General features: G+C 35.1%; 2 protein-coding genes across 5 annotated transcripts in view; one reads left to right on the forward strand and one right to left on the reverse strand.

The window, feature by feature from the left end:
• The window catches only part of LOC125651970 (probable tubulin polyglutamylase ttll-15), a 33,116-nt gene extending 15,948 nt beyond the window's left edge, over positions 1-17,168 (reverse strand). Inside the window, exons 1-5 of one of the 3 annotated variants that reach the window (XM_048880828.2) lie at positions 16,987-17,168; positions 9,444-9,547; positions 6,352-6,476; positions 2,337-2,573; positions 17-172 (exon numbers count right to left, since the gene is read on the reverse strand). In XM_048880828.2, coding sequence (XP_048736785.2) covers positions 17-172; positions 2,337-2,573; positions 6,352-6,384 — 426 coding nt within the window. In that variant the 5' untranslated portion in view covers positions 6,385-6,476; positions 9,444-9,547; positions 16,987-17,168. Of the gene's footprint in view, positions 1-16; positions 173-2,336; positions 2,574-6,351; positions 6,477-7,267; positions 7,334-9,443; positions 9,601-16,986 lie in introns of those variants that run through there. The other 2 variants (XM_048880825.2, XM_056165378.1) reach the window with 2 other exon arrangements.
• A 10-nt stretch (positions 17,169-17,178) lies between these two features.
• Positions 17,179-21,145, forward strand: LOC125652910 (dual specificity protein phosphatase 12-like). Of its 2 annotated transcripts, XM_048882387.2 has the most exons (3): positions 17,179-17,430; positions 18,552-18,653; positions 19,868-21,145. In XM_048882387.2, coding segments are annotated over exons 1-3 (1,062 nt in total). In that variant the 5' UTR covers positions 17,179-17,428; the 3' UTR covers positions 20,826-21,145. The 2 variants fall into 2 exon arrangements, with proteins under 2 accessions (XP_048738344.1, XP_048738346.1); XM_048882389.2 differs by lacking the exon at positions 18,552-18,653 and having other exon boundaries at positions 17,205-17,430.
• Positions 21,146-24,368: the final 3,223 nt, after the last annotated feature.

Here is a 24,368-nt window from a genome sequence, read left to right on the forward strand (position 1 = left end):
CTAACTTGGTACAAACCTTCTGATGGGGCTTCAGGACAGACATTTTCTTGGCCAGCTGTTCGAATGGATACTCATGAGACCACAACACATCCCAATCTGACTCGCCATTACCAAGAGCATATCCAATCCTGTCAAATACCCCAAAAACGTGTTTCAGGTACCCAGACTCCAGCTGAAACAATCAGAAATACACTCGGTGTAATCGAATTTACTGCATAAGTGGAAGTTTTAGCAAGACACAGATTTTAATAGCAACTTTCCTATAAAAATGAGTAAATATATTAGTGAGATAAAATAGTGAATTTATAATTCCAAGAAAGATAACTATAAGTACCTATGATATGGAATACATACCATTTACTTGGTTGATGATTAATGAAGACAAACCAGTAATTGTCAAATTGAGTGAATATTTAGTGCAAACTTTCAGAAAAAGAAGTGATGCTTTAAAACTGCAAAAATCATTATAGTTTATTATTCATATATTGGTATAATACTGATACTGTCCATCTACTTGTATATATACATGATTAGCAATTCATATATGTATGTACTTGTTTCCCCAACATGCTGCATCCACATGCAGTTTGCAGTCTATGTAACCTGTAGTTAATGTTGTAAACTTTCTTTCTTTTTTGAATTTCCTTCTTTATAAAATGTCTTACTGTTATGCCCTCTGGGCCCAAAATTGGAATAAACTTATCTTATCTTATCTTATCATACCTTCTGATGTTAGCGATATTAAATTTTAGCTATCTCAACAACTGCGCAAATAATGCCAAAATTACATGTAAATCCTCGTTAAATATTCTGCTTATATGGTATGTCATTTGCAAGTGACACAAAGTCTCACATCAAGAGACTCTTCAATGAGATACATTAGGTAATCTTACCTCTCAGTCTACATGGATTTAGTTACTATCAGAACAATTCTATATATAGGTTGTCCATGCAGGTTAAATGACTCCTTCAGAGTAATACTTTAAAAATTCCTTTATCTAAATGTTATCTTTGTTGTTTTATTGGGAGATGAAGGTAGCAAGAATTGCAGAAAAAATTCATAACCTGCAAAAGCTGGATTTTAAAAAGATAATGACTATGCTTATAACAAATCGAACTGTCCATGTTTGAAAATGAACGGATATGATAAGCCACAATTGAATGCATCTCTACAACCATGATTTACTGTCCCACGATATAATTCAACTGCTGATAACATACTGTATGACTGTGTTTTTAGCGGGATTCATATTTCAGTGGCTCTGGCAGTGATGCAAGAGTGCTAATTCAAAGTTGCGCTAAAGTATGAAAATCTCTATCTACCCCTTATCATACAAAGAAGAAGCGCTAAATCATGATTAATCAACAACTGAGCCAGATTTTTAAATATGCTAAAATATTAACATTCACTAAATCTGTTCTCTTATATTTTTTCTCTTACATTTTTTTTGAAATTGACATTGCTTTCATCATACATTGAATACATGTTTGTTGCAAACTAGTTCAATCCGGTTTTCTAGTACCACCTGTCTGCTAAATCATTACTAAATATGGAGTGTCATCAAGGTTAAAGGGTGCATTGGCTGTTTTGTTTAACGCCAATGGGTCAACTATATCATATTTTATAACTAAATTCTAGTTTATATTTTTAAAAAATACATAAAAATATATATATAAACAATAAAAAGTCTTTCTTTGTTGTTTCATTGGGTGATGAATGTAGCAATCATTGCAGAAAAAAATTGCATGACCTAGCTGCTTACATGGGCTATGCATATTTCCGAAATGCTAGCAACCTTCATAACATTTTATTGTTTGAATAAGTACACATAGAATATTTTAACACAGACTGACTTGGCCAACCTTTTCACCTGCTGATAACTTAGTAAACAGTGACGTGGCCTACCTTTTTGCCTGTTAATAACTTAGTAAACAGTGATGTGGCCTACCTTTTTGCCTGTTAATAACTTTGTAAACAGTGATGTGGCCTACCTTTCCACCTGCTAATAACTTAGTAAACAGTGACGTGGCCTACCTTTTCACCTGCTAATAACTTAGTAAACAGTGACATGGCCTACCTTTCCACCTGCTAATAACTTAGTAAACAGTGACGTGGCCTACCTTTTCACCTGCTAATAACTTAGTAAACAGTGACGTGGCCTACCTTTTTGCCTGCTGATAACTTAGTAAACAGTGAAATGGCCTACCTTTTCACCTGCTAATAACTTAGTAAACAGTGAAATGGCCTACCTTTTCACCTGCTAATAACTTAGTAAACAGTGACGTGGCCTACCTTTTCACCTGCTAATAACTTAGTAAACAGTGACGTGGCCTACCTTTTTGCCTGCTACCCAGACAACCGGTGTCCTGACAGCATACTTTCCTGTCTTCCCTTCCACCACTGGCTGGTTAGCTTGCTGTAGAACACCAGTTTCTTTCATTTTATGAAGTTCATAGATATTCAATATCGTCAGAATGATCCCCAGCCCCAACACTACAATCACCAGAGAAAATAGTCGGCTGGGCTTCTTCATTTTGGGCTTAGGTTTTCCAAACGTTGGCAGAGGGCCGTCCTGAAAGTGATTAAACTAAATTAATTGGGAGAAAAATGAAGCAAATTTCAAACCTTAGCTTAACAGCTTAAAAATCACTTAAATGTTAGGAAGTCCCCATGGGAAAAAAGTAATGGACAAGTATGTATTTTCTAACCATATAAAAATCAAATATAATGGTAGTACATACGTAAATAACTATCCTATCAATTTAACCACACTGTACAAACATGATATGCTCGCCTAACAATACAAAGCATGCAAATTTCATTTTCATGTCTTTGTGCATCAATAAATCTGCTATAAACATGCACCAAATCCACCACTTATAATATATACTTTATATGCTGAGTTAATTAACAATCATGAATATATACTTTTAAATTATCAAGTAATTAACTTTAAGTACATTTTAGAAAACCATAATACACTGTACCAAATCTTTGTATAAATTTCCAATCTCTAAAATTCTGAATTCTCTTGCAACAGAAAAAAAACCCTTAACACAATAAAAAATTTGATTAGATGTACATCTGTAAGAAACAGGACCGTCCATTTGTAACTGACGGGAAATGGAAACAACATGGCTTGATTGCTCCTAGAAATAGTTAAATACACGTGTCAGACTTGTTCACGAGTCATTTTCATTCACGCTTCTTCAAAAGACAAGCTGTGTTCCTGATTTTCTTACTTGACATCAAATAACATGTTTCAAGCAGAGGTCAACAAGGTCAATTGCTGGTGAAATTTTTCATTTAGTCCACTGTGTTCATGTACAACTCCAGTACAGACCTATTTAACACACCTGTCAGAATGATGTAAGAATTTTAATATAGCATGTTTAAGAGAGAATTAATATATAATAAATACAATTTCCTTGCACCATTTGCTTCAGAATTATTTTACATATATACTGAATACCTGACAAAATATTGTCATTAAAAAAATACCCTCCAATGTGACCAAGCAAATGTAATTAAGAGGCAGGGAAAGCCAAACATTTGGTGAAGGAGCAATCACTACTTCTGTTTATATCTTAGGTTTGATGTGGCTATGGCAGAAACGGAGCTTGCATGAACTCAAAACCTTGCTGCTATACAAGGCAATGGCTCTGACCTCTAGGCTACTGCATGTGACTGGTTGGCCCAGCAAATGTAAAAGTCATGAAAAGTAAGCCTGAGCCCAGCAAATGTAAAAGTCATGGAAAGTAAGCCCAGCCCAGCAAATGTAAAAGTCATGGAAAGTAAGCCCAGCTCAGCAAATGTAAAAGTCATGAAAAGTAAGCCCAGTTTTAGACCTGTGTCATGCATCTTCTAATGTTAGGCACTGTCCATGATGATGAATGGAAACAGACAGACTACACAAACTACATACCTTCTTTTGCATGTAATAATACAATCACCTCAAAATTAATCTGACTCTAAAGAACTTTTCCATTTCATTCAGCAAAAGCGCTACACCATTTCATAACCACCTGTCTCTAATGTCAAATAACCTTGCACAGGCCTAACCATATACAATCAATATTCTTCAATGTATAAGAAGTTGCTAGTCTTTAAAATCCATTTAGAGGGTAACATGTTGACAGAATTATTACATATTTTTTATTTCAAAATGCAAAAGGAACACAAATTTACCTATGATTTCTAATATTGACTTTTCTATTAAGATCAACAGAACTCTTTATCATTTCATGTAGGATTATAGGACAGGAAAACCCCACTAAGGGGAGACAATTCACACTCTTGGAGGAGGTTATGCCAAATCCTATACAGTGAATCTTGTTTCTGGGGTGAAATCTTTATACATATCCATTATGAGCTAATAATTAAGGATTATTTTTGTAATATTTTCTCCATAGTTTTGTGGATGACTTCAGGAATTGATCATCTTCGCTAGCCAAGGGTTTGTAGAGAAGTGGAGTGGATCGTAAACCCTTGGCTAGCGAAGATGGGAATTGATATAATATTCAAAATTATGAAAATCCTTATTTGATTAAACTTAAATCAACAAGAGGCCCATGGGCCATATTGTTCACCAGAGTCACCTTGGCCCATATCTAAAGATTTTCCATATATATTTGCATGTAAAACTTTGGTCCCTATTGTGGACCCAACCTATCCCTGGGAGCCATAATTTTTACAAACTTGAATCTGCACTATGTCAGGAAGCTTTCATGTAAATGTAAACTTCTTTGGCCCAATGGTTCTTGAGAAGATTTTATAAGATTTTCTCTATACATTAGTATGTAAAAGTTTGATCCCCTATTGTGGCCCCATCCTACTACCCCTGGGGGCCATGATTTGAACAACATTGGATCTGCACTATGTCAGGAGGCTTTCATGTAAACGTAAACTTTTCTGGCCCAGTGGTCTCTTCAGAAGAAGATTTTAAATGAATTTCACTATATATTTGTATGTAAAGCTTTGATTCCCTTTTGTGGTCCCATCCTACCCCCTGGGGGCCATGATTTGAACAATCTTGAATCTGCACAATGTAAGGATGCTTTCATGTAAATTTCTACTTTCCTGGCCCAGTGGTTCTTGAGGAGATTTTTAAATGACACCACCTTATTTTTGCATTTTTGTGATCATCTCTCCTTTGAAGGGGGCATGGCCCTTCATTTGTATGAACTTGAAAGCTCATCCAAGGATGCTTTGTGCCAAGTTTGATTAAAATTGACCTAGTGGTTCTGGAGAAGAAGATGAAAATGTTAGAAGTTTACACCGACGACAGACAATTTTTTACGGACACATTTTGATCAGAAAAGCTAACTTTAGCCTTCTTCGGCTCAGGTGAGCTAGAAACTAAAATTAAGATTCTTTACTTATTTAAACTCAAATCAAAAACTACATTCAAAATTCTTTACTTATTTAAACTCAAATCAAAAACTAAATCACAATGTTAGATCTGCATGCAATTCATGATGTTTAAACAATGTAAATATGTTTTAATTGCTTAACACTTGCAGTCTATATTTTCTAATTAAGGTGGGTCGATCCTCGTGTGACTTATCAATATTAATGGTTAAAAGTGGAAAAACTGTATTAATTTCCACTCAATATAGTTTAATCTAACCAATAACCAAAGAAAATGTGTATGTTGCCACCCTTTTAACGATGTCAGACATACAAAAACAGAAGCATATATCAACATAAAAAAATCGCACATTTTCGTTAAACAGAATGATGAAAATTAATAAAAACTTGTTGAAATGACAAATTTCAAATGTCAACAGTTTAAGAAATCTGATAATTCATAGACATATAAAAATTAATTGTGGATATTAGTGAAATCATTGTGTCATAGACATGCAGTAGAGGAAATTCCAGCATAGGAGTTATTGCCCTTGACAACATTTTTAAATTATAAATAATTGATTATTTATGGAAAATAAAAACCTTTTCAGTATCAAAAGTTTACCAAATTTTAATTTTATTCAGTGAATAAAATTCCTCTGAAAGATATATTTCAATCATGCGCAAAATTTAATGAAATAAAGATTTTGCAAAAACCTATGACATCACATGAGGATCAATCAACCTTAAAACCTAAAAGACCCGCTCTCCATAAATTTTGATAAAACAGTGTAATTGATGTATGAATGTCATAATTAGTAAATTAATGTTTTGTGTGAAGATGCACTAATTTTGACTATTTGTGTCATGGCTATTTGACACTTCTACCATTACCTTAATAGTGATGGGCCAAAATACAGTAGCAATTGTACCTCCTACTTTAATCTTTTTATAAATACTATAAATTACAAATTTCTACATTTCATACAGACTTTTCTTACCTGGAGTTTGAGGTAAGATGAGCTGAAATTCATCTTAATTTTCTGGTCTACGCTGAGTAAAACACCAATAATCCCTGCCTTGTCTACATAAGTAAGCTCTCTCTATCCAACAGCTAACGAACCATCTGAGAATAGCAAAGTTTCAATAATAAAACCTGCTATTAACTTGATCCTGGACACCATCTCAGTAATGAAATCCTAAGCTTTTACACTTTGCAGAGGTTGGATTTCTGAAGTCATTGATTTTAGTCTATAACAGGGTGCATGTTAATGATATTCAGTAGTCTGAGAGAGCAGCATATACAACTACCATAATAACATATGAAGAAGCACTACACATGCTGCATATATCAGTACCTTATAAATTAATGGACACAATAAGCAGTACTGTGACCATGACTGCTTTTTGATGACCTTTTGAGTGACTGTTTAATTCACTGGGATACAGGACTGATTTTAAGGTGGCTCATTACACTATGATTTTAGTTAATTGCTCATTAAAGCACCTCGTATGAAGTGTGATTTACCATCGAAAGAGTGATACATCTTATTATACCTCAGTATGAGAATTCTATGCAACGCGTAATCTGATTGGTCTAGACGGTCACATGCCAGGGATGACAAAACTTCATATTTCCCTCTCAAACATCATATCTCCCTATCATATTTACCCCTTGGGCAGCCTCGTGCATTTTCCATAAATTTAACGTCAAGGTAGACGAAGTGTATTGTGACATCACAATAAGGCCGAGTCATTCTACTTTCATAGTTCCTAAGGCACAAAATATGCGGGTCTCTGATACACAGTTGAATCGCATGGTTTTGGTTGATACAAAAACAAGCAAGTAAATTAGCATTCAAGGAGAATGGAAATACAAAAACTGGTTATCATATCACTGTATTTCGTTGTTTATACCTTCTACCGTAATACGTTGACGGTGCGGTGTTACCGTTAGGACGATCTCAGCTACATACAATGTATAGATGAGCGGACTCCAATTTCAAATGCACTTTTGAGTCTTGCTTTGTTTCCATATAATAAACAATTTATTGCATGAATGTTCGGGAGATATGAAGATTTATCACCCAAGAAAAATCATATTCGCCTCGGGCTTTGTCCTCGGGGAATATGATTTTTCTTGGGTGAATAAATCTTCATATCTCCCTCACTATCATGCAATAAATGTATAGTATCAGCCATCATCAAGCTGTGACATAAAAGTCCTAGCTTAAAAACAGTGACAGAAGGTAGACAGACAAACTAAGAGTTCTGCATGTAGAATATTTCCCAAATTTTACGAAGTTGAACAGCCTGTAAATATCCTGAACATCAAAGAAAATATGAAAATCAAAATCCTTGCATTATGCACATCTTCAAGTTATTTACAAAGGCCCTACATTGAAAACTGTGAGAGGAGTTAAAAGGACAAACCATGTCCATTATTTAATATATTTCCTCAAAACAGCTAGACCAATGCAAGTTCAACAATCTGTAATTTCTCAAACATTGAAGAAAATCAAAATCCTTGCCACATGCATATCTTAAATACCCATACAAATAAACTGTAAAACAAGAAGGTCCTCACTTGAAAATTGTGGGAGGAGTTGGACAAATAAATTATGTACCCTCCATATAACATTAATTCTTAAATAAAGGGGCACAACTCCTGCAAATGAAGTCGAAATGGATCAAAATAGAGTGATTCACAAAGAATCTGCACAGAAGTTTGGGCTTGGTATGTGACAGAAATGAAAATAGAAACAGAAAACCCTGAACAGACAGACAAATGGACAGAAGTATTTAATCTGTAACCCGGGCCCAGGCTGCCATACCAATGCCCCCCATTAGTCCCTCTTAATCACAACAGCTGCCATCAAATCAGAAATTGAACCTTGCCGACAGTCATTAACCTGATATATCTCTAAAACAGCAATCCTAATGACTGTGTTTTATTGTCATAAATCAGACCACAATAGACAAATTCCATGGTATATGTTAAGAATTAAAATATTCCCACTGAGACTCACATATGCAATTATGATTGTTGAAGTTCGCGATCATTACAGCAGACAAATTTTTAACTGATATATCCTGAATAAAGGGGAGTGCACTAAATTTGAAAGTAAATTAATACATGTATATGCTAAGAAAAATCGTATATTAACTATGCTGTGGATTTTCTTTGATTCATAAAAACTTTGATATGTATCAGCTACAATGCCATGCAACTATATGCTTGGTACTGAGTGACTACAGAAATATTTAGAAGCAGCAACTACCCATGTAATACTGTAATCCCCATCATGGACCAGCAGTAGCCTAAGATAATCCCCATCATGGGTCAGTAGTAGCCTAAGATAATCCCCATCATGGGTCAGTAGTAGCCTAAGATCATTTAAATTTACACAAAATTTGAATTACGTTTTTGTGGCTCTTGAAAAAGAAAAAGGGTTTTCCAAAGATTTCTTATTCAAAACTATGAATCCTTATTGTGTCCGCCCATTCCTGACCCAACCCTGGAGGCATCTTTGGACAAAGTTTTATCTATATTACACAAGATGCTTTGTAAATTTTCTACCCACCGCTATTGACCTATGTAAACTCCAAAAACCTCAATTATGACACTAACCCGGCCAGCCGGGGGTGGGGAATGGGCGTGTGTGTGAAGGTGTGAACAAACTTAAATTTTTACAATGTAAAAGACAGTTAAACTTATTTAATATGTTAAATTTAAGATTCATAATATTTCATAGACAAGTGGTTTTTATAAGCAGGAGCATTTTAGAAGGGGATGACATGTTCATCATTTAAACAATCTCCTTTGACTAAATATTTAGTTGGAATGGCTTTTGTGACAAAGTTGTAAATGTAAAAAGTATAGAAATGACAGATACACAACAGACAGATCTTGATCAGAAAAGCCCATCTGAGCTTGAAGCTTATGGGGGCTAAATACAGTACTTCACATACAAAGAAATATCCGTCTTCCGTTGATTTATATTGAACAGATGATTATCACAATTAAGATATTTGTCTGATTATGATCAAATTAAAGATACATTGTCAAGATGTACAATCCATATAAAATTACCTTTGATCGCAATCTGCAGACCAGGAGACTCTATCCTAAGTCGTCTCCTTGCTGAATAGCTTGTGCATCGTACATGGACAGTTGTTCAGAGGACACAATATATCCTGTTCAATTGTATTTATATATCCACCAATGATCACATCTTAGTGTACATAATCTACAAAACTTAGAAGTTTTAGGCTGTTTTCACACTAAGGTATGCTATTCATCTTCTTCTATTCTTTGAGATCGTGACTTTTTTGTAGATTATCAGTGCGTGACTTTTAAAAATTGTAAATGTTCTAAAATGATACCTCAATTAACTTCTCTGACTGAGTATCAATATTGAAAAAGGATTTGCATGAATTAATCATATGTAGTGATAAAACTCGACAATAAACAAATAATATGTCATGTTTCTGTCCTTTTGTCGTAGTGCTGCAGGGTTACAGTGTGGAACATCTAAATACTAATCCATGTATTTGTTTGGTACAGACACCCCCCCCCCCCCCAATTTTTCTTCAACACTTACAAATAATACAGACATGATATAAACTTTATACACTTATATTCAAATATGCTGGTTCCCAAAAGGTTTACTGAAATATATATGTAATAATTAAACAGGGGGGGGGGGGGGGGGGGGGGGGGGGCAAATACAAACAATTAAAGGAGTACTGTAAATAACTAATGTGTTGATATGGTTAAAGAATTAGATCCTCTGATCCACTCATGTACATGTATATTGCAACACTGTGAAGGAGATCAAAGTGTAACAATATATGGAAGCCGCCGGGATCAAAGAATCTAATTTTGATTAGATTGGTGTTGAAGAGAAGGTCCCACTCAGACCATACATTACTTAGAATCTCATTTTCAAACATATATTTTCTTCCAAAATATGATAATTATAAAAATATGTTAATATTATACATGTATATGAAATGTGAAGATAACGAACAGTGATCAATGTATATGTTTTGAATTGAATAGTCATGTGATTTTTTAAAATTCCTTTAATTTGCATTATAAATGAATTGGCTTTTGTCTTGTTCAAGATAAGGAAACTAAAAGTAACAGTTTGTACATCAAATATATTACTTTAGCCAGACTTTTCAAAAATCCAACCAGATGGAAACAGCCATATTATTAGATGAGCAGAAGAAACAAAATGTTACAGACTTTCATGTCAAACATACGGCACATAACCGACCATCTTAATTTTTGATGCAACTACTTGTTAATACCTATATCTATAATTCTGTTATACTGGTCACAATAAGTTCGTGCTGTCACTGTAAAATAATGTTAATACCTATATCTATAATTATGTTTACTGGTCACAATAAGCTCGTGCTGTCACTGTAAAATAATGTTAATACCTATATCTATAATTCTGTTATACTGGTCACAATAAGCTCGTGCTGTCACTGTAAAATAATGTTAATACTTATATCTATAATTCTGTTATACTGGTCACAATAAGCTCGTGCTGTCACTGTAAAATAATGTTAATACCTATATCTATAATTCTGTTTACTGGTCACAATAAGCTCGTGCTGTCACAGTAAAATAATGTTAATACCTATATCTATAATTCTGTTATACTGGTCACAATAAGCTCGTGCTGTCACTGTAAAATAATGTTAATACCTATATCTATAATTCTGTTTACTGGTCACAATAAGCTCGTGCTGTCACTGTAAAATAATGTTAATACCTATATCTATAATTCTGTTTACTGGTCACAATAAGCTCGTGCTGTCACTGTAAAATAATGTTAATACCTATATCTATAATTCTGTTATACTGGTCACAATAAGCTCGTGCTGTCACTGTAAAATAATGTTAATACCTATATCTATAATTCTGTTATACTGCATGGTCACAATAAGCTCGTGCTGTCACTGTAAAATAATGTTAATACCTATATCTATAATTCTGTTTACTGGTCACAATAAGCTCGTGCTGTCACTGTAAAATAATGTTAATACCTATATCTATAATTCTGTTATACTGGTCACAATAAGCTCGTGCTGTCACTGTAAAATAATGTTAATACCTATATCTATAATTCTGTTATACTGGTCACAATAAGCTCGTGCTGTCACTGTAAAATAATGTTAATACCTATATCTATAATTCTGTTATACTGGTCACAATAAGCTCGTGCTGTCACTGTAAAATAATGTTAATACCTATATCTATAATTCTGTTATACTGGTCACAATAAGCTCGTGCTGTCACTGTAAAATAATGTTAATACCTATATCTATAATTCTGTTATACTGGTCACAATAAGCTCGTGCTGTCACTGTAAAATAATGTTAATACCTATATCTATAATTCTGTTATACTGGTCACAATAAGCTCGTGCTGTCACTGTAAAATAATGTTAATACCTATATCTATAATTCTGTTATACTGGTCACAATAAGCTCGTGCTGTCACTGTAAAATAATGTTAATACCTATATCTATAATTCTGTTATACTGGTCACAATAAGCTCGTGCTGTCACTGTAAAATAATGTTAATACCTATATCTATAATTCTGTTATACTGGTCACAATAAGCTCGTGCTGTCACTGTAAAATAATGTTAATACCTATATCTATAATTCTGTTATACTGGTCACAATAAGCTCGTGCTGTCACTGTAAAATAATGTTAATACCTATATCTATAATTCTGTTATACTGGTCACAATAAGCTCGTGCTGTCACTGTAAAATAATGTTAATACCTATATCTATAATTCTGTTATACTGGTCACAATAAGCTCGTGCTGTCACTGTAAAATAATGTTAATACCTATATCTATAATTCTGTTATACTGGTCACAATAAGCTCGTGCTGTCACTGTAAAATAATGTTAATACCTATATCTATAATTCTGTTATACTGGTCACAATAAGCTCGTGCTGTCACTGTAAAATTGTGCTTCATGTGGTGTTGTATATCAATATGTTCGGTGAAATCAAAATAAATAAATAGAGAAATGAATAATAAATTTACCCTTACATCATTGTATACAACATGCATATTATATCTATCATGGCTAAATACCATCATCTAGAAAAATTGACAAGACACAAGGTAGCCATAAGTTTGAGTACAAATATACAACAACTTGTTCACTCATAGTTAAAATGATAAAAAAATCTGAAGTATATTCTTTATATAGTATCAATTATTTATAGACATTGCATTTTTCTACAATTGTAAATTACCTGTCTATTCTGGGTCAATACAGTTCCCAATCACCATTAATCTCTCTAAATTATTCACCTCAGTCTGGTCAAAATGATAAGCTTATGACAGATATACCTGCACACAATCACCTACAAATGGTCGTATTAACATATTCTCTACGTACAACAAGAATGGGGTTGACAAAACCACGTTGGTTTTTGTTAATGACACTTGCTACAAACTGTTTTCAAAAATGATGAAAACTAAATTGGAATGTAATTCAAATTTCAACAATTTCTCAATTATTAGTCCAAAACTGTGAGGAAAATTTGTAAATGTATAGAGTTACATATGTATATGGGGATGGGTGATATATATTTCAACTTTTTAACATCATAGAAAATTTACAAGTCCCTTATTTTTTTAAAAAGAATTTTATATTTGTTACTTATTACAATCAAAATGAATATCAACCCATGCATAAATTTTTTTTTGGTATCAATTAGGTGTCCTTACGTTTACAGTTTTTGAATTATTTAATAGCTGCACCAGTTTTTCTGATTATTTTCATTATAAGAATAACATGTACACACACAATAATTTTACAAATATATCTTCAAACGATTTCATATTAATAAATTCTCATGCTTCTTAGGCTATGATTTTTCATTATCAATTACTTGTTTAATGCATAGATATTTTACTTTGCAATGAAATAATCTACATGTATCTATGACGTGTTGAAATACCTTGTTTTTAAAATGAAAATTTAATACCAATCCTATCGCCTCTTATGTCCTTTTTATAATAGATAATATACATTTATCATTGTAGAAAGTTGTAAATGTCGGTAAAGTACAAAACATATCATAATATTAACAATTAAAAAATCAGTAGGTTGAACCAATGCTTTCTGACAGCTGACGTCAAAATGTGTGGTTTTTAACGAGATAAAATCAGTTATGAAAACAAACACAATTACCCTGATAACAAAGACATTGCCTATACTGGTGTACAGTGTACTCCTCTTATACTGAAGTTACTTACATTGAACTATCAGTTATAGTGAAGTCACTTATATTGAACTATCAGTTATAGTGAAGTCGCTTACATTGAACTATCAGTTATACTGAAGTCGCTTATATTGAACTATCAGTATAATAGTGAAGTCGCTTACATTGAACTATCAGTTATAGTGAAGTCACTTACATTGAACTATCAGTATGATAGTGAAGTCACTTACATTGAACTATCAGTTATAGTGAAGTCACTTACATTGAACTATCTGTTATACTGAAGTTACTTACATTGAACTATCAGTATGATAGTGAAGTCACTTACATTGAACTATCTGTTATAGTGAAGTCACTTACATTGAACTATCAGTATGATAGTGAAGTCTCTTACATTGAACTATCAGTATGATAGTGAAGTCTCTTACATTGAACTATCAGTATGATAGTGAAGTCTCTTACATTGAACTATCAGTATGATAGTGAAGTCTCTTACATTGAACTATCAGTATAATAGGGAAGTCGATTACATTGAACTATCAGTTATAGTGAAGTCACTTATATTAAATCTATCTGTTATATTGAAGTCGCTTATATTAAACTATGTTATATCGAAGTCACTTACATTGAACTATCAGATATATTGAATTATATTAAATCCCCAGTAACATTATTTATATTGTTCGATACTTTGGATATACACTGTAATGAACAATTCAGGTTGGTCCTCTGACTTTCAAATATATCTGGAGTAAACTATAACCATGCTCCGGAGCCATAGAATGAAGATGAGATCATTGTGTAATCTCTTTACATTGTATGTTACTTTTATGGACATGGAGCCATATTGTCAAAAGTGATCAAATACCTTAATTTTTTAGTACCCTCAGCTGAATTTCTATACATTTCTTGTGTGTATGCTGCACCTCTTAATGTGTCTTATCATGTAAAAATGGTCAAGAAAATAAATAACTTTTTAGGTTTGTTACTGATTGCTACTCTCTCTCTCTCTCTCTCTCTCTCTCTCTCTCTCTCTCTCTATATATATATATATATATAATTATATATATGGTTGATTAACCTCATAGATAGCGAGATGAAGCCAAAATGTATTTGTGAAACACTAACACTGGCCAGACTTTGATCTTTGAGTTATATCTTACATGTAGTTTTCATCCTGAACTTTCAGTTCACAAAATAAAAAGTCTGGACCCTATCTTATAGCTGAAGAGTAAAGATGAAAGTAACAAGTTACAGCAGATAGACATATATTGGCTATACTTGTCCCGTTATTGACCTTATAGAGACTTAAAGGATTACACCTCAGATGAGGTACATGATGACAATGGACAACCCAGAAACAGGCTCTCCCCATCAAATTTGTTATAGTTAATACTGTGATACTGCATCTTAAATCAAACCGAGATTGATATGGTTGATTGATTAACATCTATAAAGAATTTTTCACTCATATTGAGACGTCACCAGCTGCCAGATCGAACCCGGAACCTCTGGCAAGACAGACCACATTGTCTAAACCTGCTCCTAGTGTTTTATATTGCTGCTATATGCTGATCTCTCATGTAGACGTGATCATACAAAAAATAACAAGGCACGCATAGAGGAGGTGATTTAACAGGAAGGGAGAGAATGCAACAGACAATACTGGGATTTGAACCCCCTGAATCTCTAGTCAGGTGCTCTATATCAATCGCCACTGGCACTGAATCGAACCTGTCTGACCACTAGGTTAACATCCCCCCCCCTTCTTAAATTGTATTTGCCCTCAAAGAGAAAGATGCACAACTCAGATTCTTTTTTGCCCCTGGCAGTCCTGGGGTGGTCAAGGCACCAAATGTAATACATGTAGATGTATTAGAAAAGGAGAAAATCTGTGACTGAACTGGGAATTGAACCCAGGACCCCTGTATTACTAGTCGGGTGCTCTAACTACAGAGCTACCAAGGCCGATATCGGATATCCACGGTCCATATAGCCCTAACCACTACACCCCCCTTAAATTGTATTCGTCCTTAAAGACACATAACCCAGATTCTTTTGCCCAGTGGCAGAACTTAAACGTGAAGTACAGGGGTGGTGACAGCACTCACTGTAATATAGGAAAGGACTGGGAATCAAACCCGGGACCCATGCATCACTTTAGTCAGGTGCTCTAATTACAAAGCTAGCAAGGCTGATATCCACGGTCCATATAACCCTATAACTACTACTGTACGAAAAACATGCATCTAACACTACAACAGAGTGGAAATACATTCAGAAGCAAGGGATTTATGTAGGTTGTTTTTACTACCAGTATAAGGTACCTTTCCCCTTTGGCAACAAATGGATATTTCCCCTTCCACAGATAAAAAAAATCCCCTTCATTTGTAGAAACTTGACAAAATTGCATAAGAATTTTCAACAAAAATCATTTTTATATAATTCCAAGTCATTTTCTATAATTGTCAGACTTACAATATAGATAAAATGAGTAATCAATCAATTTATATGGCTGTAATAATCTGTGGATATTATATTCCATGGATGTTCCCCACCCCTGGAACCTCAGGACTGCATTCTCAAAAATTACCCATAAATTAAAAATCGGTAGTAACATCTAAATGCTGGATAAAACCCTGGAAGCATTTAATATGATGATCAAATGTAACATAGAATTGTCATCAAATCATTGCCATATGATGATGTCTTTTAAAGAGATTATTTTGAGTTAATTCATTTGTTTCAGGTGTAGCGGTCAGACTGGCTCGATTGCTGGTAGCCAGATAGCTCAGTTGGTAGAGCACCTGACTATAGATTCAGGGGCCCCAGGATCGAATCCCGGTCTGGTCCATTGCATTTTCTCCCTTCCTGTTACATTTGTTGTCATTGACTACCCCTGGACTTGCAGGATAGTCCTGCCAGGGGCAAAAGAATCTGGGTTGTGTGTCTTCAACAGAAAAGACAGGAATGTATAGTGGTCAGCTGGGTTCGATTGCCATTAGTCTGATCGCTCAGTTGGTAATGCACCTGACTAGAGATTATGGGGGTTGCGTATTGCATTTTCTCCATTCCTGTTACATGGGTACCAGATGGGCTACATGCACTGATCACAGTATTGTCATATGTTAACTTATTAACTGTTAATTTCACATGTTGAACAATTGAATACATTGATATTAGTTGTGACTATCACTGACACTCTGCCATAACCAGTCATGCTATAACCTTTGTTTATGATATGACATAAAATGGCCATGAAGGACGATTATAATTAAATATCGATAATCTACCATCATCGAAAGCTAATACAGTAGGCCTAATACAGCTACAGTGCATGTCTATACACTTATATCGTACCTGGAACGTTCGTTCTTCTCTCACAAATTTCAACACAATTTAGAATCAAAATTTAGCACAATAATGTAAATGAAGAAGTGAGACTGCAGCAAATTGGTGATTTGTCATGTTATCTGACTAACATCCATATTTCCCGGTGTTCTCCTGAACACCTCTTGCGTTCCATCAAAAATGTTAATTGAAAATTATACCTCACACACATAAGAGTTCCACAAACAGAATGACAACATGTTGAGAAATAAGCACTAACTGTAATTTCTGATTTTGTCGTTTCTTCGGATGAGGTACAAAACTTGCTCTGTTGTTATAAAACTCGGACAGACACAAGCAGATCATCTATAATACAAAGGGTGTATTTCTATGAATTATTTCTGATATATATCTCTGCACTGTCGACCATGTGAGTGGTTGGAATTTCCTCTGTTACAGTACTCTTTCATTTATGTAAGTATTTGTTTCTTTTGCACGTTATAATTTTGTCATACATGATGTGCACTTTACAGGTTTTAAAATTCTTTCTTTAGATTTATACGGAATGGGATATTGATCAGTACTTTTTCAAAGATCTCTCTCTCTCTCTCTCTCTCTCTCTCTCTCTCTCTCTCTCTCTCTCTCTCTCTCTCAGAATTGTGATGTGCACAACGTGGTTTTTAATTGACCTGACACCATAGGAAAATTATTTGAAAATGCTGATAGTTACTTGTATTCCAGGGCTTGCAATATCATTCTTTATTACCCCCTAGTGCAATTCATTGTGAAATGGGATCATATAGTAACAGGACCATTCCTTTGTGGTTGAGTATGTTTGTGAGTGAGCGTGTGTGCGTGTAACGCTGAGTTTATAGACACTTTACAGCTAGGTCACCATTTTAGCTCCACTGATTTGATATTTCACATGTAGCATTTTTATCAAGAGAGGAAGAACCTAAATATATTGGGACAAGCAAAATATTTAATATGACTATGACATATGCTAGGCAGTGTCAGTGTGATGTTTCTTAAATTTAATGTGCCATATGAAAATTATTGTGTGTCATTTAGAACAAGTGGGAGAGTGACCTCTGAAGACACATTATATATTCTCAGCAGTACATATCTCATGTATAATCACAACCAACTTTTTATCCAGTTTTCTGTTTCATCGGTTTTATTGTCACCTTCTTCTAGTCTTTTGTTTCCATCATGTTCAACATCATCAGTAGACTCCACTGGCTAATTCTGGTTATGAAAAGTTTGGTCTTTTTCAGTGCGATGAATTTTTTTACCTGGTAGCCAGGTATCATTTTTCAACTTTGTGGGCGTTAGATGTAAATTTAATGTTAAATGATATTAATGTTTTAAAGAATAAAGAATGTTTTACTGTTTGATTAGATTCGGAGAAATTGAAGTCATAATATGCCTGAATTTAAACAACACTCTTAGACTATTACATGTATTTACAAGCATTATAGCAAGAGAGATTACACCATAAAATTAGAAAATATGAATATTGATTATATGTGCCAGAATGGCACAGATTGTTTGATATCTTTGCCATATTTTAATTTAATGCGGCTGTGGTGCAGGGCACATTGCTACACATATCGCTGGAACACTTGGTCAGCCCAGTCTCTCACTATAGTGGCCAGAGAGCTGATAGAGCTTTTGAACTGCCCTGGAAATGACAGGTAAAATGCCAGCCCAGGAAGAGCATGATTTTCTTTGAGGGTGAAGACATTTATGGGGGAGGGGGGGGGGGGTCAGATGGGTTCAGTTGCTGTCAGCTTTAAAGTTCATAAAGCAACTGACCAGTAATTCGGGTGATCAGGGATCACATTTCCATCTGGTCAGTTGTATTTCACCTTTACTACTGAAACGGTCAGCCGGATATGATCGCTGGTGGCCAAATACCTCAGTTTGTAGAGCACCTGACTAGAGATTCAGGGAGTTTGGGTTCAAATCCTGGTCTGGTCTGTTGCATTTTTCCCCTTCCTGTTACATGTGGTGCAGTAGACCACCCCGCGATTTGCAGGTGAAAGTCCTGCCAGGGCAAATGGAATCTGGGTTGATGTCTTGTGAAGACATTTAAGGAGGGAAGAATGTAGCGATCTGCTGGGTTCGATTGCCGGTGACTGAATAGCTCCATAGAGCACCCAACTAGAGATTCATGGGGCCTGGGTTCGAATCCCGGTCTGGTCCATTGCATTTTCTCCCATCCTGTTACAGCTACATTAACCCATCACTTAAACCAATTTTTCTTGTGAATTAGCGTATGGTGCATGCGCTGTAATCTTTAGAGTTTCAATCCAGGAGTGGAATTAGTAAATGAAGAAGCATGGTAAATTTGTGTCCCATTTTGAATACCAGTACCAACTTGTTTTCAATTGTGAGGAAAATTCACAAGCATCATAAACCCCGCCTCCTCATGACCTGTTTGTAGCTGAGAATCAGTGATTATGTACAATGTGTATGCATAGGGTCAATTTTGAAGTTAATTTGACACAAGCACTTTTTCTATTAAAAATTTGGGAATAATAATTGGTTTACAGTCAGTACATTGTTTGCAAGACCATTTTTCTGCCCCCTCAATAATATATGTATGTAGTTAAATACTGCATCCAACTTGCAACAGCATGTTGCCTAAATGAAAAGACATCAAAGCATCCTATCTGTAGTGTCAGGAATGAATATTTAAAAAAAAATCAAATTAAACTAAAGTAGAGATCAGAATGATTTAGCATATTCATTGATTGTTTCCAAATATTGCTTTTACTTGGACATCTTGTTTCTTAGTAATTAGCAATGAATTAAATGACCTTTTTACAGAAAAAAATACTATATTAACAGATATGAAATATATTCTCCCAAATTCTTATTCAACTGTTCATTCTTTTATTTACAGAATGGCGGGATCCAGGGATTCAGATATTAGTCATGTAGTGGACAACATTTACATCGGACCAGAGCGAGCTGTACACAGAACGGACGAACTGAAACAAAACAATGTTACCCACATCCTATCCATCAACAATGTCCCCTTACACAGAAGTGTCACGGAGAAATACAATTATAAATTTGTGTACGGCATGGACCTAGAATTTACTGATCTTCTCAGCCATTTTGAGGAATGTTTCCATTTCATAGAGGATGCCTCAGATACTGGAGGAAGTGTTCTGGTCCATTGCATGATGGGATGTTCTAGAAGTGCCACCATAGTGATAGCTTATTTAATGAATAAGAACAAAGCTACCTATGAGGAGTCATTAGAACTGGTGAAGGGTAGAAGACCAATGGTATGTCCTAACGAGGGGTTTGTTTCTCAACTGCTTTTGTTTGAAGAAATGGGTTGTGTAATAGATAGAACCCATGAGAAGTACAGACAATACAAGCTAAAGCAACTGGCCACAAAACTACAGGGATCAACTCCAGAGGAACGATCCAAGCTACAGTTGGATTACTTTGAAACAGCTGAAGAAATGAAAAAAGACGCTGTGGTGTTTAAGTGTCGTAAGTGCAGACATTCCCTGTTTAAGCAGTCGGGGATTCTGAAACACACAGTTGGTGATGGAGAGGTGGCATTTGACTGGAGAGGGAAAGTGTCTTCTGCAAAAGTAGAAAGAGCTGACGACCAAGAAGAGAAATTGTGTGATTTGTCGTACTTCATTGAGCCAGTTAGATGGATGGCTAAATCCGTCCAGGAGCTGGAAGGAAAGCTGAACTGTCCTAAGTGTAGTTGTAAGATTGGCTCCTTTATCTGGTATGGGGAGAGGTGTCCGTGTGGGGCATGGGTTGCTCCTGCCTTCCACATCCAGACTGCCAAAGTGGATATGTGTAAACCTAGAATTGTTCCTACCAGATGACTCAGGAATCTGATGAATTTACCTGTAAATTGATTAATTAGGACCATGGCAATGCATGCTCAGTCTCAGATCAATGCAGGAGCTATATAGATTTCCTAGTCTGTGACTGTCAGTGTAAGCATCACCTCCTCTACAGCCGATGTTTGTTACATATGTACATGTGATAGGACATAAATAATGCATTGAATAATGTTAACAGTGCAATACAGTTACAGTGATCTACAATTGTGTTATTTATGCTCAATTTTAAACTCATTTCTACATTGTGACAGTGCTAACATTTCATTTTTGTCCGAATAATAAAGAACTGAAGATATCTTTAACGAAATGTTGTGTTTGAATTAAATAGCACTGAATATGACCTTTCTGCACTTGATAAAACATTGATCTCGTGAACACAGATATCTTGAATATCATGGATATGTTGAAGTGATTCAGAAGACCCAAACACTTATTCTTTAAGTATTTTATCATTGATATCCGAAACCTCGGATATCACAAAGTTTTTCTCTGTCCCATGAGTTCAAGATAATGAGGTTGACTTGTTTACTATCATTAGTGGGATTAAATCTCCATAACTACTGTACAATAAATTAGTCTGAATCATAAAAAAGATTTCTCCTTTTTTTCATAATATCCCTATATCAGTTTTGACCTTGCACATAAAATGCCATTAAATATGAATTTAAATGAAATATTGAAACTCATATTAAAATCAACATTGTTATACTATGTAAGATTACAACTTATTTGTCAGTAGCATGCCTTGATTTAGAAACTGATCATAAGCAGAACAAGCTCTTGCATATCGAATCAGTTGAGAGACATAAACACCATATGCAGGTGATAATGGAATATTGCTACATAAACGTGGGAAGCCAATGATGAAGATAGGTAATCCTGTCTGCCACAAAGTTGAGCCGCTAGTCTGCCATCAACATCCATGTTCAACAAAATATCCAAATATAAAGCAGACACGGAAAATTTTATGATGTCTTTCAACTCGAGTGCACTGGGATACATGAAATCGATGCATGAACAAAAGTGAACATTGTCATTATATAGATAAAATGTATCTAAATGTCAAGTTGATGACCACAGCAAAATACTTCTCCCTCCTCCCATGCATAAGCCTTTGAACAAATTCTGCCTCAAAAGAGTACAAAGCAGGTCAGGTAATAAAGGAGCACGATTTGTTTCCATGGGAATTCCAAGAGACTACTGGAAGATCTGATCATTAAAGACTATGTAGATGTTGTCAATGAAGAACTCCAGCATCTTTTTGATATCAACATCAGAGTAATTATGCGTAGAATCAGTAGTATTTAACGAAGTAAATTTGTTTTGGATGACTGATCACCAGATATGAATATTTCTGAGTTTCATTTTGATAGAAGAAGCTGCTGTTGATGATGTCAAGAAGTCTTTAATTTATCGTGAGGAATGGTGGTGTAAAGTGTTGAAAAACTAATACGCTTTGGTTCAGCAATTTTTCGCATTTGAGAAGCGGTAGACGATGTTTGACGGTTGATTATAGCCGATAAATGGACTTTATTTCCAGTTCACCATGACGATGCGAGAGGTAAGACCTTGACAGAGGTGCTTCAAAACGGTAGGGGTCTAATTAACATATTTTATCTAACTTTTCTCTGAAATTTTCAAGCGATGCAGCTGGTAAAAAAGAAAACCAAGATGGCGGCATGATATACCTTGTGAATATAATGTTTACAGGAAGACAATTTTTTTTATTATTATAATAGATCTAGACATTTAAAACATCGAGTGCCTGTGTGTTGTTTATGGGTGATTGGTTTTGGTTGGTTGAAAGTTTAGGTCAGGTGATTTTATTTCTAGTTACATGTATTTCAGTAATTTGAATATAACACTTTTGTCAGTTAAGCCGAATGGTTGCATTAATATTTACTGTGACATTTCTATTTTTATATAGGACTTTAAGCATTGCAGAGTAGGTCAGTTTGTTTTAATAATATTGATGTCAATGTATAAATGACATGTGGTTATCAAGTTTTTGCATAGTATAGTACTGGTCTGGTACCACATATCGGGTAAAGAGATATCGTTAGGAGTTATAAACATGTGTGTATACATGAAAGGTGAGGATAACGAACAATGATCAATCTCATAACTCCTATAAGCAACACAAAATAGATAGTTGGGCAAACAGGAATGCATAATCTCACGATAGGTATGTATTTTTATCAGCTGTATATTCATTTTCTGTTGAATTAATAGTACAGATTGGCAATCTATATTTTATTCTAATCCAATCAGATGCATATAGTGAAAGTAATTTAGATTTTACATTTCTACAACACTAAGATAATTTTTGTGATGTATATGTATCTATGTAAGTGTAAATATCTGTCTTCGTTACTGTTACTCCAGTGTAACGGTTAGAGAAGCTCCAGTGTAACAGTTAGAGTAGTTCCAGTGTAACGGTTAGAGAAACTCCAGTGCAACGGTTAGAGTAGTTCCAGTGTAACGGTTAGAGAAGCTCCAGTGTAACGGTTAGAGAAGCTCCAGTTTAACGGTTAGAGAAGCTCCAGTGTAACAGTTAGAGAAGCTCCAGTGTATCAGTTAGAGAAGCTCCAGTGTAATGGTTAGAGAAGCTCCAGTGTAATGGTTAGAGAAGTTCCAGTGTAACGGTTAGAGAAGCTCCAGTGTAACAGTTCCAGAAGTTCCAGTGTAACGGTTAGAGAAGCTCCAGTGTAACGTTTGAGTAGTTCCAGTGTAATGGTTAGAGTAGTTCCAGTGTAATGGTTAGAGAAGCTCCAGTGTAACGGTTAGAGTAGTTCCAGTGTAATGCTTAGAGAAGCTCCAGTGTAACGGTTAGAGAAGCTCCAGTGTAACAGTTAGAGAAGTACCAGTGTAAAGGTTAGAGAAGTACCAGTGTAACGGTTAGAGAAGCTCCAGTGTAACGGTTAGAGAAGCTCCAGTGTAATGGTTAGAGAAGTTCCAGTGTAACGGTTAGAGAAGTTCCAGTGTAACGGTTAGAGAAGCTCCAGTGTAATGGTTAGAGAAGCTCCAGTGTAACGGTTAGAGAAGCTCCAGTGTAACGGTTAGAGAAGCTCCAGTGTAATGGTTAGAGAAGTTCCAGTGTAAAGATTAGAGAAGCTCCAGTGTAACGGTTAGAGAAGCTCCAGTGTAACAGTTAGAGAAGCTCCAGTGTAAAGGTTAGAGAAGTACCAGTGTAAAGATTAGAGAAGCTCCAGTGTAATGGTTAGAGAAGCTCCATTGTAATGGTTACAGAAGCTCCAGTGTAACGGTTAGAGAAGCTCCAGTGTAACGGTTAGAGAAGTTCCAGTGTAACGGTTAGAGAAGTTCCAGTGTAATGGTTAGAGAAGCTCCAGTGTAACAGTTAGAGAAGCTCCAGTGTAACGGTTAGAGAAGCTCCAGTGTAACGGTTAGAGAAGCTCCAGTGTAACGGTTAGAGAAGTTCCAGTGTAACGGTTAGAGAAGCTCCAGTGTAACAGTTTCAGAAGTTCCAGTGTAACGGTTAGAGAAGCTCCAGTGTAATGGTTA

Source organism: Ostrea edulis, chromosome 5 (assembly GCF_947568905.1).
Source record: "Ostrea edulis chromosome 5, xbOstEdul1.1, whole genome shotgun sequence".
NCBI lineage: Eukaryota > Metazoa > Mollusca > Bivalvia > Ostreida > Ostreidae > Ostrea > Ostrea edulis.

Excerpts from the sequence above, each read along its gene's own strand:
- LOC125652910 (XM_048882387.2), top strand. Across the intron at positions 18,654-19,867 it reads AACTGCCCTGGAAATGACAG|AATGGCGGGATCCAGGGATT; the intron begins GTAAAATGCCAG and ends TTTTATTTACAG.